The 13699-nt window shown below is 40.2% G+C and overlaps 1 protein-coding gene across 1 annotated transcript in view; it reads right to left on the bottom strand.

The window, feature by feature from the left end:
* Positions 1 to 13699, bottom strand: part of LOC134507582 (cytosolic phospholipase A2 epsilon-like) — a 51512-nt gene that overhangs the window by 24910 nt on the left and 12903 nt on the right. The window contains exons 3-6 of the mRNA XM_063318357.1: positions 5448 to 5584; positions 3080 to 3211; positions 1643 to 1683; positions 182 to 224 (exon numbers count right to left, since the gene is read on the bottom strand). Of these exons, the coding sequence (XP_063174427.1) occupies positions 182 to 224; positions 1643 to 1683; positions 3080 to 3211; positions 5448 to 5584 (353 nt within the window). The remainder of the gene's footprint in view (positions 1 to 181; positions 225 to 1642; positions 1684 to 3079; positions 3212 to 5447; positions 5585 to 13699) is intronic.

The following is a 13699-nucleotide window of genomic DNA, read 5'->3' as shown; positions in this document are numbered from 1 at the left end:
CTGTCTCTTCTAGCCCAGGTTTCTTCCAGGACAAGTGTTTCAGGAAATTGTCCAAGTGAACAAGTTCAAACTAATCACACAGAAGAATGTTAGGACTGGCTGAAGCTCAGCATCCTCACTTCAACAACCTTCCCTCCACCAATTGTTCAATTCAAGACTTAGAGTAGAATAGTAAAATTACCACTAAGACTCCATTGGTAAAAATTCTTTCTGGAACATCAGGGCTGAAAAGGGAAAAAAAAATACTATTTCAGTCACTGTTTTAACAAGCAGGGACAACATTCCATCTACCGTGTTTGTAATCTTCCATGCATCAATTCCATAGCTTGGCTGGTCCAACTAGATATTCATGGACTTAGTGAGATGGAATCTGGTCTCACTGTCCCCATCCATGAGTATCTGGGCTTAGCTCAAAAGCCCTTTAACTGGTATTCTTTACAAAGAAAAAGGAAACAAGATGGGAGGGCAAAACTCAGCTCAGAGAGAAACCCAAAGCATCATCTGTAAGAGGGAGGAGAGCATGAAAAGAAGAATCATCCTCTGGGGCACAGCTGGGTGATAATACTTAAGAAATGCCAGCCTAGCAACCAGCAGGCAATCTTGCCAACTGCACGAAGACTCCAATTACAATCAGGGTCTGAAGCAATAAAATGTACAGACACATATTAGGAGGTGACATTTCCTAGCCAGGTATATAAAATCTGAGGAGAGACTTTGCCAGGGGCAGATAAATACCTCTGAGGCCATCCCCGTATGACTTTGCTCTTACTTTAACTCTTACAGACTTATTTTCAATTTGGTTGATAATAACTCTGAGGTAATTGGGGGATAATTGGCACCCAATTGTGGAGGCCAATGTGCCAGTGGATCCCTGTCTTTGTGACTCCTTGCCCCACTTGCCCTTTTGTTCTAAAACTGTGATAATTCAACTGACTCCATAAGCTTTCCCAGAAAATAAAAATGGCGACCAACTGAAATTCACTTCTTTGCTTGCCAGTTTGTCTAGAAAAAGGACAAAATTAAGGAAGGAACATCCTGCCCTAAAAGTGGTATATTCCCCCAAAGATAAGACAATTGATTCAGCCCTCTAATTTATTTCTCATATGATAGCTCCAAGGTACAGCCTTCTCCATTCACTTCAATGGAGGCAGAGGTTTCCTGTTTAAAGGTGGTACATAGACCTATCTTTCCAGTGAAGTGAATGGGAAGGCCGATTGTACAAAAATTCCATGTGTGTCACAGACAATGGCTCAGGAAGATCACACACACAAAAATAGCATATATCATGCTAGACTCCTTCTCCTAAGTATGTGCACGAATTTTTTATGAAAGATCAGGACTCTGAAATGCAATACATAATCCAGAAACAATTCTGTAATGTATTTTGTTTGTGTCTATGTGATGTACTATAAATAAACAACATTCAAATGTGCTTTAGTAAGTACATTTTAGTGAGTAGTTGGTTTGGTAACTATTTAGCTACCATGCCACTGATGAAAATGGCAGTCTGCTATTATTGCCAGATGAATTAAATCTAGATACATATTGACAGCAGTATCTAGTAGGTGCTAAGTGTGGTCTAAAGAAGCTGTCTCTGTTGGCAATTCTCTTTTATGGTTCATCTAACAATACTTGCTCTTACCTGCTCTCCATTGTGAATTCAACGTCTAGTTCCTCCTTGCCCTGAAAATATAAAATATATAAGATGTTTCACAATTTCACACATTTTCACACATTCCTTTAGGAATAAGCCCTTTTCATGATTAAATGCTTCAATAATGTTCCCTTAGCTGAAACACACAATGAAACCAGGTCTCTTCCCCCCCAGTCCTACTATCTCCAACACCCACAAGTTAAATGTGGATGATCAAGCCAGGGAAACCAATGTAACTGTAGAAGATAATACATTGTCTCTTATGTATAATATTTACTGCATATTTTTACAGATAGAGTGATCTATATACCTAGAAGTAGAAAAGTAAAAGCAAAAGAAATATTTCTTGTAAATCTTTTCATTTGTCAGATGCCAAACCATAGGCATCTCGTAGAAGCCACAGTGATATTACAGACATCATAACAACATCAAATATATTATGCAAATTATGTAATTTGCACATTATTTGTATCATTTGCACAATGATATTGTGGCACGCATGTTATTACTTATCTCATCTGTGTGTCTATGCTATTGATAAAGGATTTGCTGCCCAAAATAGAAAAATGGAAATAAATGTGGCAAATTTTTTTAGTTTATTCATTATTAATCAGTCTTAATTTAAAGGACATTTGTGTGGCTATCACTTTGGAGTGGCTTTGGTGTCCATGTGCCTGATTATCTAAAGCAGTGTTTCTCAATCTTGGCAACTTTAAGATGTGTGGACTTCAACTCCCAGAATTCCCCAGCCAGCACTGGCCAGGGAATTCTGGGAGTTGAAGTCCACACATCTTAAAGTTGCCAAGGTTGAGAAACACTGGTCTAAAGCTTCTCAACTCAGTATCCAAATATTTAAAGAAGAATGCACATGTCTCACATTAGGGTTGGGTGGAGAAAAATCTCCTGCATTTTTCTTATACCAGTCCTAATTTAGATTGATGAAAAAGCATTTGGTTTAGATGTCTTTTTAATGGACTAGGGGTAAATATGATGTTATTGCATTTATTTGAACGTCCTGTTTTTCATTGTTCAATCATCTATCCAATGGCCTGTAGCCACCTTAGCTTTCCTTACCTCCATTAAATCCAAGGAACGTACATCATGAGGGAGCCCCATGTGGCCTTTTTCGGTAATGATATTACTGAATTTACTGCCTTTGAAAAATCAAGAATCTTTCCTATGTTGACAAATTCAAAGTTTTTTTTTCAGCCCACAAATTAGGTAAAAAAATCCCAAAAAACTATTTGTGACTAGTTGTAGCTCATGAGTTACATATTTGATATGAAAAATACCACCTTACACAAACCAAATATCCCACTTATAACATAGCTCCACATTAGTGGAATGAAAATTTTACTGAAAACCAAGAGAAATGTGTTTTTTCCATCAAGTGGAAGAAGCAGGCTTGTTAAGGCTAGCAGTCACCTTTGGATTCAGCTGAAAGCACAGGGGAACAGTTTCTCCAAGTTGGATTTTAGATACATCAAAGAAAACAGTGAGGAGATGGTCATCTTCTGTAAGTTTGTCTTCATCATAGACTTTAAGTTCCAAAATGTTCTAGAGAAAGCAACAATAAAAAGAACTTCAGAATTCTATCCATGACTCAGGCTAGTATCCTGCCTCAGCCTACTTTTTTTCCCCCCTTGCTGTGTCATTTGTTCCTTAGAGTGAACATTTCCCTGCCAAAATAATGGAGCAATTATATGTGGGTGATTTGTTTGTTTTTACTTATAATTGCAGGTCCTGACTATACAACCATTTATTGATATTGTATCCAGGGAGCAATAATAGATTTCCACTGAGCAGGATTTGCTTGCCAATAAAACAACTGAAGGAGCAAGGTGTGAATTATTATCGGAAGTCATGTGAAACTTAGCCCAGTAGTCCCAGATCTTATTGCACACACTCCAGTATTATCCTGGAAAAGTTCTGTTTAAGGTAAAGGTAAAGGTTTCCCTTGACATTAAGTCCAGTCATGTCCGACTCTAGGGGGCGGTGCTCATCTCCGTTTCAAAGCCGAAGAGCCGGCGTTTGTCCGTAGACACTTCTGTGGTCATGTGGCCAGCATGACTACACGGAACACCATTACCTGCCCGCCGAAGCGGTACCTATTAATCTACTCACATTTGCATGTTTTCGAACTGCTAGGTTGGCAGGAGCTGGGACTAGCAACGGGAGCTCACCCCGTCACGCGGATTCGAACCGCCAACCTTCTGATCGGCAAGCTCAGCAGCTCAGCGGTTTAACCCGCAGCGCCACCGCGTCTGTTTAATTAACATGAAATTAAATATGGAAATCCCTACTCATATTATTGATTTGTAGAGCTTTCCAGGAAATCATTCATTCATTGCTGCCCAACTCCCAGTGACTCTGGGCAGTTTATCCATACAGGAAACAAACATTTCTCACAAGTAAGAAATGGGCAGAAGTTAGGCCTACACTACTTTCAGCCTTTGCATGACAAAGCATTTCTTCTATCTCTATAAAGACCTCATCCGTATTAATTGGGTCTTAATAGATTGAGGAACTTTTAAGTCCTACTAATTTGAGTTGGAATTAAGTGTAACTAAGGCTGCATTTTTTCCTCTCCCTGAGAATAAGCTCCACTGAACCCATTCTTTGTGATCCAAGATACAGAATGAACTAAAGAGAGTGGCAGTACAATCCCATAATATCTGCAAATTCAGTGGGACTCATTTCCATATAGATGGGTGTAGAATTGTAAAGTATTTATTCAGAAATTGGTAGCATACCATTTGTAGGCAAATTGGGAAATAATCATCTCCTTGTAAATAACAGGACTTTGCAAAACATTTCAAAAGTGTACTACATAAAGCCCCCCTTCTTGAAGCATTTAAGCTGCACAGGCTTGGATTGTAAGGACTGGGGCTTTGATCATGTGATTATGGCTGTCATATTGATTTTTTCTTGGTTACATTTCCCTTTTAGAACACAGCTGTTTTGCAGATTTTCTCCAGTTGTTTTGGTCTCCATAGATTTGCACAAAGAACCCTCCCATTGGGGCTATGAATGAAGTAAAGCTGTTGTGCGCGAGCATGCAAGTGGAAGCAACAGAGAAAAGCTTGCAAGTAGATGCACCATACACTTAGGGTATTTCCAAATGCTGTTTCAAATGCTTGAAAGGTAAGTGGAAGAGGCCTCGGTTGTGTGTGCCATTGTTGTTTGATGTGAGGCAACAAGAGAGGCAAAATGGCAAGTTTCCACTGTTGCATTATCTCTTGCCTGAGGTCTAACTCTTGGTAATTCATCTCTTGCTGAATGGATTGATTCACTGTGAAGACTTTTTGTTTCTTTGTTCTAATTTTATGTTTATTTGAAGTGACAGCTGAAAAGCAAGAACTTGAAATTTTGGGGGATACTGTATTGTTCTAAAAGTACGCAACTAGGCATGAATTTTACAAAACTAGTCCTCAGACAATTCTGGGACGTAGCTCTTATTTCATAGTTTTAGTTTCTTTACATTATTTTTTTTATATTGGTTTCAGAAGGGATCCCCCCACAAAAAAGCAACATCTGAGAATTTCCCCATAGAAATTGGGCCTTCAAGGGCACTTCTGGGGAGGAGGGAGATGTAATCAAAAAAATCAGTATGACAGCCATGATCACATGGTCAAAGCCCCAGCCCTTTCTTATGTGTGTCTGAGATTTAACACCTGTAAAAAAGGGGCAGTCACAGCTGCCATCTTGACTTTTCCCCCCCAAGACAAGGACACCCCTGTCATACATGGTGCCTTCTCAATGTGTTGAAACACAACTGCAAGAATTACTTTACCTTTACTTTATTCTGAATTCTAAAGTGAAAAGTTTCATTCCACACAGGATCCTTGGAATCTTTGATTGTGTGTGTCTTCATCCTTTTCACTGAAGCGGTAGGCAGCCATAAAGTCACATAGCAGTCAGACTGGGTTACTGTTCCAAAAGACACAGGCCTTTACTAATAATGTAGCAATGTGTCATGATTACATAGTGGTCTACGTGAAACTCTATCAGCTTCTTGTTCTTTATAGTCATTTAGTCATATCAATTTGACCTGATCCTGGGTCTTAATAGAGGATAATGGGTTGGAATCAGAAGAAATAGGAGAGACATGGTTAGCCCAAGATATATGGATTTAAAATACATTATTAGCAGACTGCAGAACAATAATTATGAGCTTGCTTGTGGTAATGAATTAGACTAGTATAGATGATATAGATAGACAGACAGACAGACAGACAGAAGGTGTCGCTGACATTTTCATGGTAGACTCGTGATCCAAAATGTATAAGAACACAATTCTGGATTGCCAAATTTCTCTGTTCACATAAGTACAAGAACGTGCATGAGTATTTTTATTTTATTTTATTTTATTTTAGTGCCATGCCCATTCCTGAAGGCTCTGGATGGCTAACAATCAGAAACATCACAGAGTAACCCCCCTCAAAAGTAATAAATAAACCCACGCATAAAATAAATCAAATATAGTATCAAAATTATACAAAAAGAAAAGAAAGAACTGTAAAGTAATATGCATATACCAAATTCAGCTCTTCAGTCACAATACACCCTCCTCCTTTATGGAATAACAAGATCTTAACTGCTGTCCTGAAACCCAGAAAGAAAATGCAGACCAGATCTCCACAGGGAAGGAATTCAGAGTATGGGAGTGGCGATCAAAAATGCCCACTTCTGCAGCTCCATCAGATGGCCTTCTCATGTAGATAGGATCTGGAAAGAATTGACCCTATTCAATCTGATCAGATGGGGAGATGCATGTGGGAGAAGGCAGTCCCTCAGAAAACCCAGTCCAGAGCTATGCAGAGCCTCAAAGGTGATGTCCAGCACCTTGAATTACACCTAGAAACCAACAGGCAACCAGTGCAGCTTCCAAATGGTCAGCCCCACAAGGTAGGCCAGACCCAAAAATCAACTCCAGAGGACGGTTAGAACTACAGATAGTCCTCTACTTCCAACCATTCATTTAACAACCATTCAAAGTTACACTGGTGCTGAAAAGAAATGACTTATGACCAGTCCTCACCCTTAAAACTGTCTCAGCCTCCCCATGGTTGGGTGCTTGGCAACTGGCATGTATTTACAACAGTTGCAGCATCCCAGGGTCATGTGATCTCCATTTACAGCATTCCCAGCTGGCTCCCAACAAGCAAAATCAATGGGGAACCATGTGATTCACCTAACAACCGCATGATTCACTTAAAAACCATGGTGATTCACTTAACGGCCACAGCAAAAAAGGTTATAAAATAAGGTACAACTCACTTAATGACCATATCACTTAGTGATGGAAGTTCCAGTCCCAACTGTAGTCGTAAGTCAAGGACTACCTTATACTTTATTGGTAAAGTATAATAACAGAATCTTGCAAGTCGAATTATGCTCTTCCTCCCTTCTTTTTATACTCTAATGAGTCAGGGTGGGGTCAACCTGACTCTTAATACTATCTCTCTTCCCAGGTCTTAAGGAATGCTTTTATCCTTTTTGCTTACATAACAGTTTCTAAATAATTATTCCAAAGCCACCTCTCTGGCTTTTTACACAAGCAGTGGGGTCACCCAAATATATTGGGATCCATCCATCACTGCCTGGACAGCTGAGTTTTGTACCAGCTACAGCTTCTGAATACTTTCCAAGGGAAGTCCCATGTAAAGCATAATCTAAGCAGGAGGTCACTATGACATGAGTGACTGTAAGCAGGGCCTTCCTGTTCAGGGATGGCCACATTTGGCACACAAGTTGTAACTGTACAAAAGCCCTCCTGGCCACAGTTGACACCTGCTGAGTGAGTAGTAGCTGTGAGTTCAGGAGAACCCCAGATTGTGAACCACCTCGGAACAGGGGAGTACAACTCCATTCAAAATCAAAGAGGATATTTCCCTGGAATCATTTGGTGATTCCCAAAATAATTCCTTCTTGGAGGGATTCAGTTTGAGTTTGTCCCTCCCACCCAGATCCTGACAACATCTAGCTACTGGGTCAGCACTTACTGTTTGGACTGGGGGTGAGATGTATAGATGGGTATCATCAGCATACTGATGATACCGGACCCCATGCTGACAGATTACCTCCCCCAGCAGTTTCAAGTAGATATTAAAAAGAAGTTGTGAGAATAGGGAGCACTGAGGCACTCCACAAAGTTAGGCAAATCTCACCTCCTACCTATTGTCCTCTGCGGTTTCAGAGTCTTCCCTAAAAAGGGAAGGTTAGAGACAGGTCTAAAATTATCCAAGATAGCTGAATTGAGCAATAGCTTCTTGAACAGAGATACATCACAGCCACTTTCAGAGGTTCTGGGAACTCTCCCTCACTATAAGAACATTGTTGCTCAAATCCAATCTCTTGCTACCTCATGAGAGGCCTTAAACAACATGAGAGGCAGGGCTCTGACTAAGAGGTGACAGAGTGCCCTACAAAGAGCTCTCTCTACCTCTCCAGTACTCACAGGCTCAAAATTATCCGAAATCATTTCACAGGATGAAACCCCAGTTATTGCCATTGGCACTGTCTAGCTAGAGCCCAACTACATTTGAATCTGACTGATTTTATCTGCCAAATGTTACAGGAATTCTTTACAGTGGCCCTTCAGATGTTTTAATGGTGGTCTTTTCCAAAAAGGGAATGAGTTACCTTAAAAAGGGCTGCTGGGCAGCTTTCTGCAGATTCTGCTGAACCAGCTCAAACATGAGCTGTTACCAATGTCTTGTCAGACTCAAGATGGGTCTTGCTCCAGTAATGCTCTAGGTGTCTCCTCTGCTGCTTCATCTCCCTGAGCTCCTCAGTAAACCGAGGAGCTACAGTGGATTTGCAAGAGGAGAGAGGCCGTTCTGGCACAATCCAGTAGTTGCCCCTTTATTCCAGTGTGGATGACCAGGGACTCCACCAAACTGCCCACCCGATCTTCAGGAAACTTGCCGAGTTTCCTTTGAAAATCATTAGGTAATTGTGGAAGACCAATCTAATAGGTTTTTCCCCACTCCATAGCAAAACTGCATAGCAATCAAGAGAGTGATCTGTCCTTGAAAAGGGCTAACCTTGATCCCCCTCCTCCAGGTTCAGATCACATTGTGTCTGCCCCCAAGGGGAGAAAAAAAAGTATGGTGTGTGACCTGTTATGTGCATCAGACTGTCTGTAAGTTGAATCATGTCCATGATTGTCATGGGAGCCATGAACATCTGGGCTGCTCCAGATCCCTCATCAGAGAAGTCCCAGTTTGGGGAACTCCACTGCCATACCTGCAATTTGGTTGAGTAGCCCTGGTAGGGATGCCACTGTCCAGGAGGGGGAGTAGTACAACTTTGGGCCTAACCACACAAAGTCTCAATCTGCTTATCTGTTGAGTAGCACCTTTCATAATTGGGCCAACTTTTTACTTTGGCCAATTTACAGGTACTATTGTGAATACGCTGGCTGGATTTGACTTTGTAATCAAGCAAACACTTGCATCTATCCTCATGTCTAATCTCTCCTTAAATTAATCAGAGGAGGAGACACATAAATTAGAAGAGTTGTCCCTATACCTAGCTCTTATTTCTGGAACAACAACAACAACAACAACAGAAGGATTCTTGAGCTAAGATGTCAAAGACTTGTCAAAGCTTATAACTAAAAGCACAAGTAAATGTGAACACAGAGACCAGATGCCTAAGCAATCTCCTGTTTATTTTCAAACAAGATTGGCTGAGTACAATCTTCCTGTATAGAACAAAGAAAAATAGATGTTCTGTTAAGGATAGGGACTCAACTACACTCTTCAATATTAGACATGAGAAGCTTAATGTTCATAAAGATGGAGAGCATATAACAAGTAGAAATCTAACTGATGTACACACTGTGGAGATGCAAAACGTACCCTAGTCTTCTCACCATTACATGACATATACAAAAGAAAGAGGTATTTCCCAGGATGTCAGGCAGGGGGTGGTTCACATCACCTATAGAAAGATGTTATTTCATGCACACAAACTGCCATCACTGCCTTCAGAACACTCTTGGGTAATAGAATGCACAAGGCTGAGTGGGTTATAGTTTATGGCATCACTTTATTAAGACTACTAAACAAGGTGCTAATTATCACTCCTACTGGCAAGGCTAGGGCTTAATTGTGCTGTATAACCAGAAACATAAAAGCAAAAACATCCAGGTGAAATAATACTTTTGTCATGTGACACTTTTCAACAGCAATACACTTGTTCCAAACAGTCTGATATTTTCATAGTGGGACATTTTTTAAAAATGGAAAAATCAAAATGCTGATGATAAAACTCATAGTAATTTGAATTAGCATAGGATTCTTAGTACATCATGGAGTTCAACATGCTGACATGCTGATTAACAGACTCCTTTGCTTTCACCCATTTTATATTATCCTAACAGGGAAATTATATTTGCTCCAATTTTCCTGAAAAGCCATATTCTTAATGCTAAAAACATTCTAACACCATTTGCATCACCATAAAAACAAAAAAACAAAAACCCAGCCTGGCATTCTAGAATTTTTTGAATTCAGAGCATCCATGAATAAAAGTGCCAATTTTTACCTACCACCATACTCCAGAAGAGTCATATGGAGAGTTATCACTAAGTTATTTCATAAAATGAGAAATCTCTTTGCATGTCCAATCTTTCCATCCATCATCCCTTCATGAATGTGACTAAGCAGTGAACCTGCTTAGAGATAGAAAATCTAGAGAGAAATCTAGACGCAATGGATGTGCAAGCAACAAGCTCTGTTCTCTACTTGAAGGGCTGATGCACAGAAAAAGAAAAAAATTAGAGGGCAGAAGGAGAACTCAAATCACAGAACAGTACATTTTACCTCCCTGAGCTTGTGAAGATGTTATATAATTCTAATAAATAATAAAAAATGCTGAATATCCAGAATGTTTGAATGGGTCATCAACTTATGGACATATCAGCCTAAACAGTAGAAATGAAATTCCATGTAAAATCCATGAATCAGCCACAGAATCCATGACAACATATGATGGATGTTCTGTCTACAAATCAAATATGGATGGTTTCAGAAGTGAGGTGGGTACAGCAGATTGATAGGGAGGAAAAACATGTCAAAAGGTTAAAGAAATGATTGGGGAAAGGGTCCTCTGGTCTGATATTTACAGCATACCTAAAGAAAATAAGATGCATCATATTTTCAAAAAGGCCTATAGGTTAAAATCTAGATTTAAAAGGCAGGTGCCAAAGCAAACTGGTTTTGCCATATGCTGCAAAGAAAGGTGGGAGGAATGAAAAATCAAATAATCTTCTAAGCTGGCATGTGAGAAAATTCTTTCCCAGTTTTCAAACATGTTAATGATCAATCCTGTTGAGATCATGCAAGCACAACCTGTTTATCCATCTGCCTCCATAGCTCACTTTAGTGCAGCAGCATCTCTGTTTCCTAATTATGTGTCATTCCTTAATCAATTATTTGTTTCCTTGCCACCCAGGCTTAAAGTTGGGGTGGTGAACTGAAGTATGTAGGTCAAGAATTGGAAAAAGCATATCCTATCAATCTCTACTATTAGAATTCAGTTACTATCAAGGAAGTATAACTGTTGCAATAGTAAAAATGCAGGGATCTCCCAAATGTCTTGAGCCAGTAGGCACAAAAGGAATTTTAAGAGTATGTCCTAGGAACAAAATCATTTTCACAAAATAAATGCAGCAGCATCCCCATTCTACTGATGAAGTTTAAAGAAACTTTCCCAAAGAACCAAAGTGTATGTCCATAGAAAACTGAGGGAGAAAGGGAAAGATAAAGATACTTTCCAAAGAAAATTAATAATTAGGGAAGTTAATAAAAGAAGCATTCATGTGCCTATTGATGCCCATAGGAGCCGCGATGGAGCCCCGGGATTAAAATATCAAACTTCTGTATTTATATTTTTTTGTTGTTTATTCGTTTAGTCGCTTCCGACTCTTTGTGACTTCATGGACCAGAGCTTCCTGTGGGTCGTCAACACCCCCAGCTCCCCCAGGGATGAGTCCGTCACCTCTAGAATATCATCCATCCACCTTGCCCTTGGTTGGCCCCTCTTCATTTTGCCTTCCACCCTCCCTAGCATCAGCATCTTCTCCAGGGTGTCCTGTCTTCTCATTATGTGGCCAAAGTATTTCCGTTTTGCCTTTAATATCATCCCCTCAAGTGAGCAGTCTGGCTTTATTTCCTGGAGTCTGGACTGGTTTGATCTTGTTGCAGTGCAAGGCACTCTCAGAATTTTCCTCCAACACCACAGTTCCAAAGCATCTATCTTCCTTCTCTCAGCCTTCCTTATGGTCCAGCTCTCGCAGCCATATGTTACTACAGGGAACACCATTGCTTTAACTATGCGGACCTTTGTTGACAGTGTGATGTCTCTGCTCTTAACTGTTTTATCAAGATTTGTCATTGCTCTCCTCCAAAGGATTAAGCGTCTTCTGATTTCCTGACTGCAGTCAGCATCAGCAGTAATCTTTGCACCTAGAAATACGAAGTCTTCACTGCCTCTATGTTTTCTCCCTCTATTTGCCAGTTCTCAATCAAGCTGGTTGCCATAATCTTGGTTTTTTTGAGGTTTAGCTGCAAGCCAGCTTTGCACTTTCTTCTTTCACCTTCATCATAAGGCTCCTCAGTTCCTCTTCGCTTTCAGCCATCAAAGTGGTATCATCTGCATATCTGAGATTGTTAATGTTTCTTCCAGTGATTTTAACTCCAGCCTTGGGTTCCTTAAGCCCAGCACGTCGCATGATGTGTTCTGCATACAAGTTGAATAGGTAGGGTGAGAGTATACAACCCTGCCGTACTCCTTTTCCAATCTTAAACCAGTCCATTGTTCCGTGGTCTGTTCTTACTGTTGCTACTTGGTCGTTATACAGATTCCTCAGGAGGCAGACAAGATGACTTCGTATCCCCATACCGCTAAGAACTTGCCACAATTTGTTACGGTCCACACAGTCAAAGGCTTTAGAATAGTCAATAAAACAGAAATAGATGTTTTTCTGAAACTCCCTGGCTTTTTCCATTATCCAGCGGATATTGGCAATTTGGTCCCTGGTTCCTCTGCCTTTTCTAAACCCAGCTTGTACATCTGGCAATTCTCGCTCCATGAATTGCTGAAGTCTACCTTGCAGGATCTTGAGCATTACCTTCCTGGCATGTGAAATAAGTGCCACTGTTCAATAGTTTGAACATTCTTTAGTGTTTCCCTTTTTTGGTATGGGGATATAAATTGATTTTTTTCCAATCTGATGGCCATTCTTGTGTTTTCCAAATTTGCTGGCATATAGCATGCATTACCTTGACAGCATCATCTCACAAGATTTTGAACAGTTCAGCTGGGATGCCGTCGTCTCCTGCTGCTGCCTTGTTGTTAGCAATGCTTCTTAAGGCCCATTCAACCTCACTCTTCAGGATGTCTGGCTCTAGCTCACTGACCACACCGTCAAAGCTATCCACAATATTGTTATCCTTCCTATACAGGTCTTCTGTATATTCTTGCCACCTTTTCTTGATCTCTTCTTCTTCTGTTAGGTCCTTGCCATCTTTGTTTTTGATCATACCCATTTTTGCCTGGAATTTACCTCCGATGTTTCTAATTTTCTGGAAGAGGTCTCTTGTCCTTCCTATTCTATTGTCTTCTTCCACTTCTGCGCATTGCTTGTTTAAAAATAATTCCTTGTCTCTTCTGGCTAACCTCTGGAATTTGCATTTAATTGGGCATATCTCCCCCTATTGCTGTTGCCTTTTGCTTTCCTTGTTTCTTGGGCTACTTCTAGTGTCTCAGCAGACAGCCATTTTGCCTTCTTGATTTTCTCTTTCTTTGGGATGTATTTTGTTGCCGCCTCTTGAACAATATTGTGAACTTCTGTCCACAGTTCTTCTGGGACCCTGTCTACTTAGTCCAGTCCCTTAAATCTATTCTTCACCTCCACTGTATATATCTTTTCTAATAAAAAGCCAACAGAATACCAAGGCCAGCTATTTCAGAATTAACTGTAGATGTAATATAATTGTTTTTGAAAGGAGTTTAATTATATGAAGCACATAA

Source organism: Candoia aspera, chromosome 1 (genome assembly GCF_035149785.1).
Source record: "Candoia aspera isolate rCanAsp1 chromosome 1, rCanAsp1.hap2, whole genome shotgun sequence".
Lineage (NCBI taxonomy): Eukaryota > Metazoa > Chordata > Lepidosauria > Squamata > Boidae > Candoia > Candoia aspera.
This window is presented reverse-complemented; position numbering and strand designations above follow the sequence as displayed.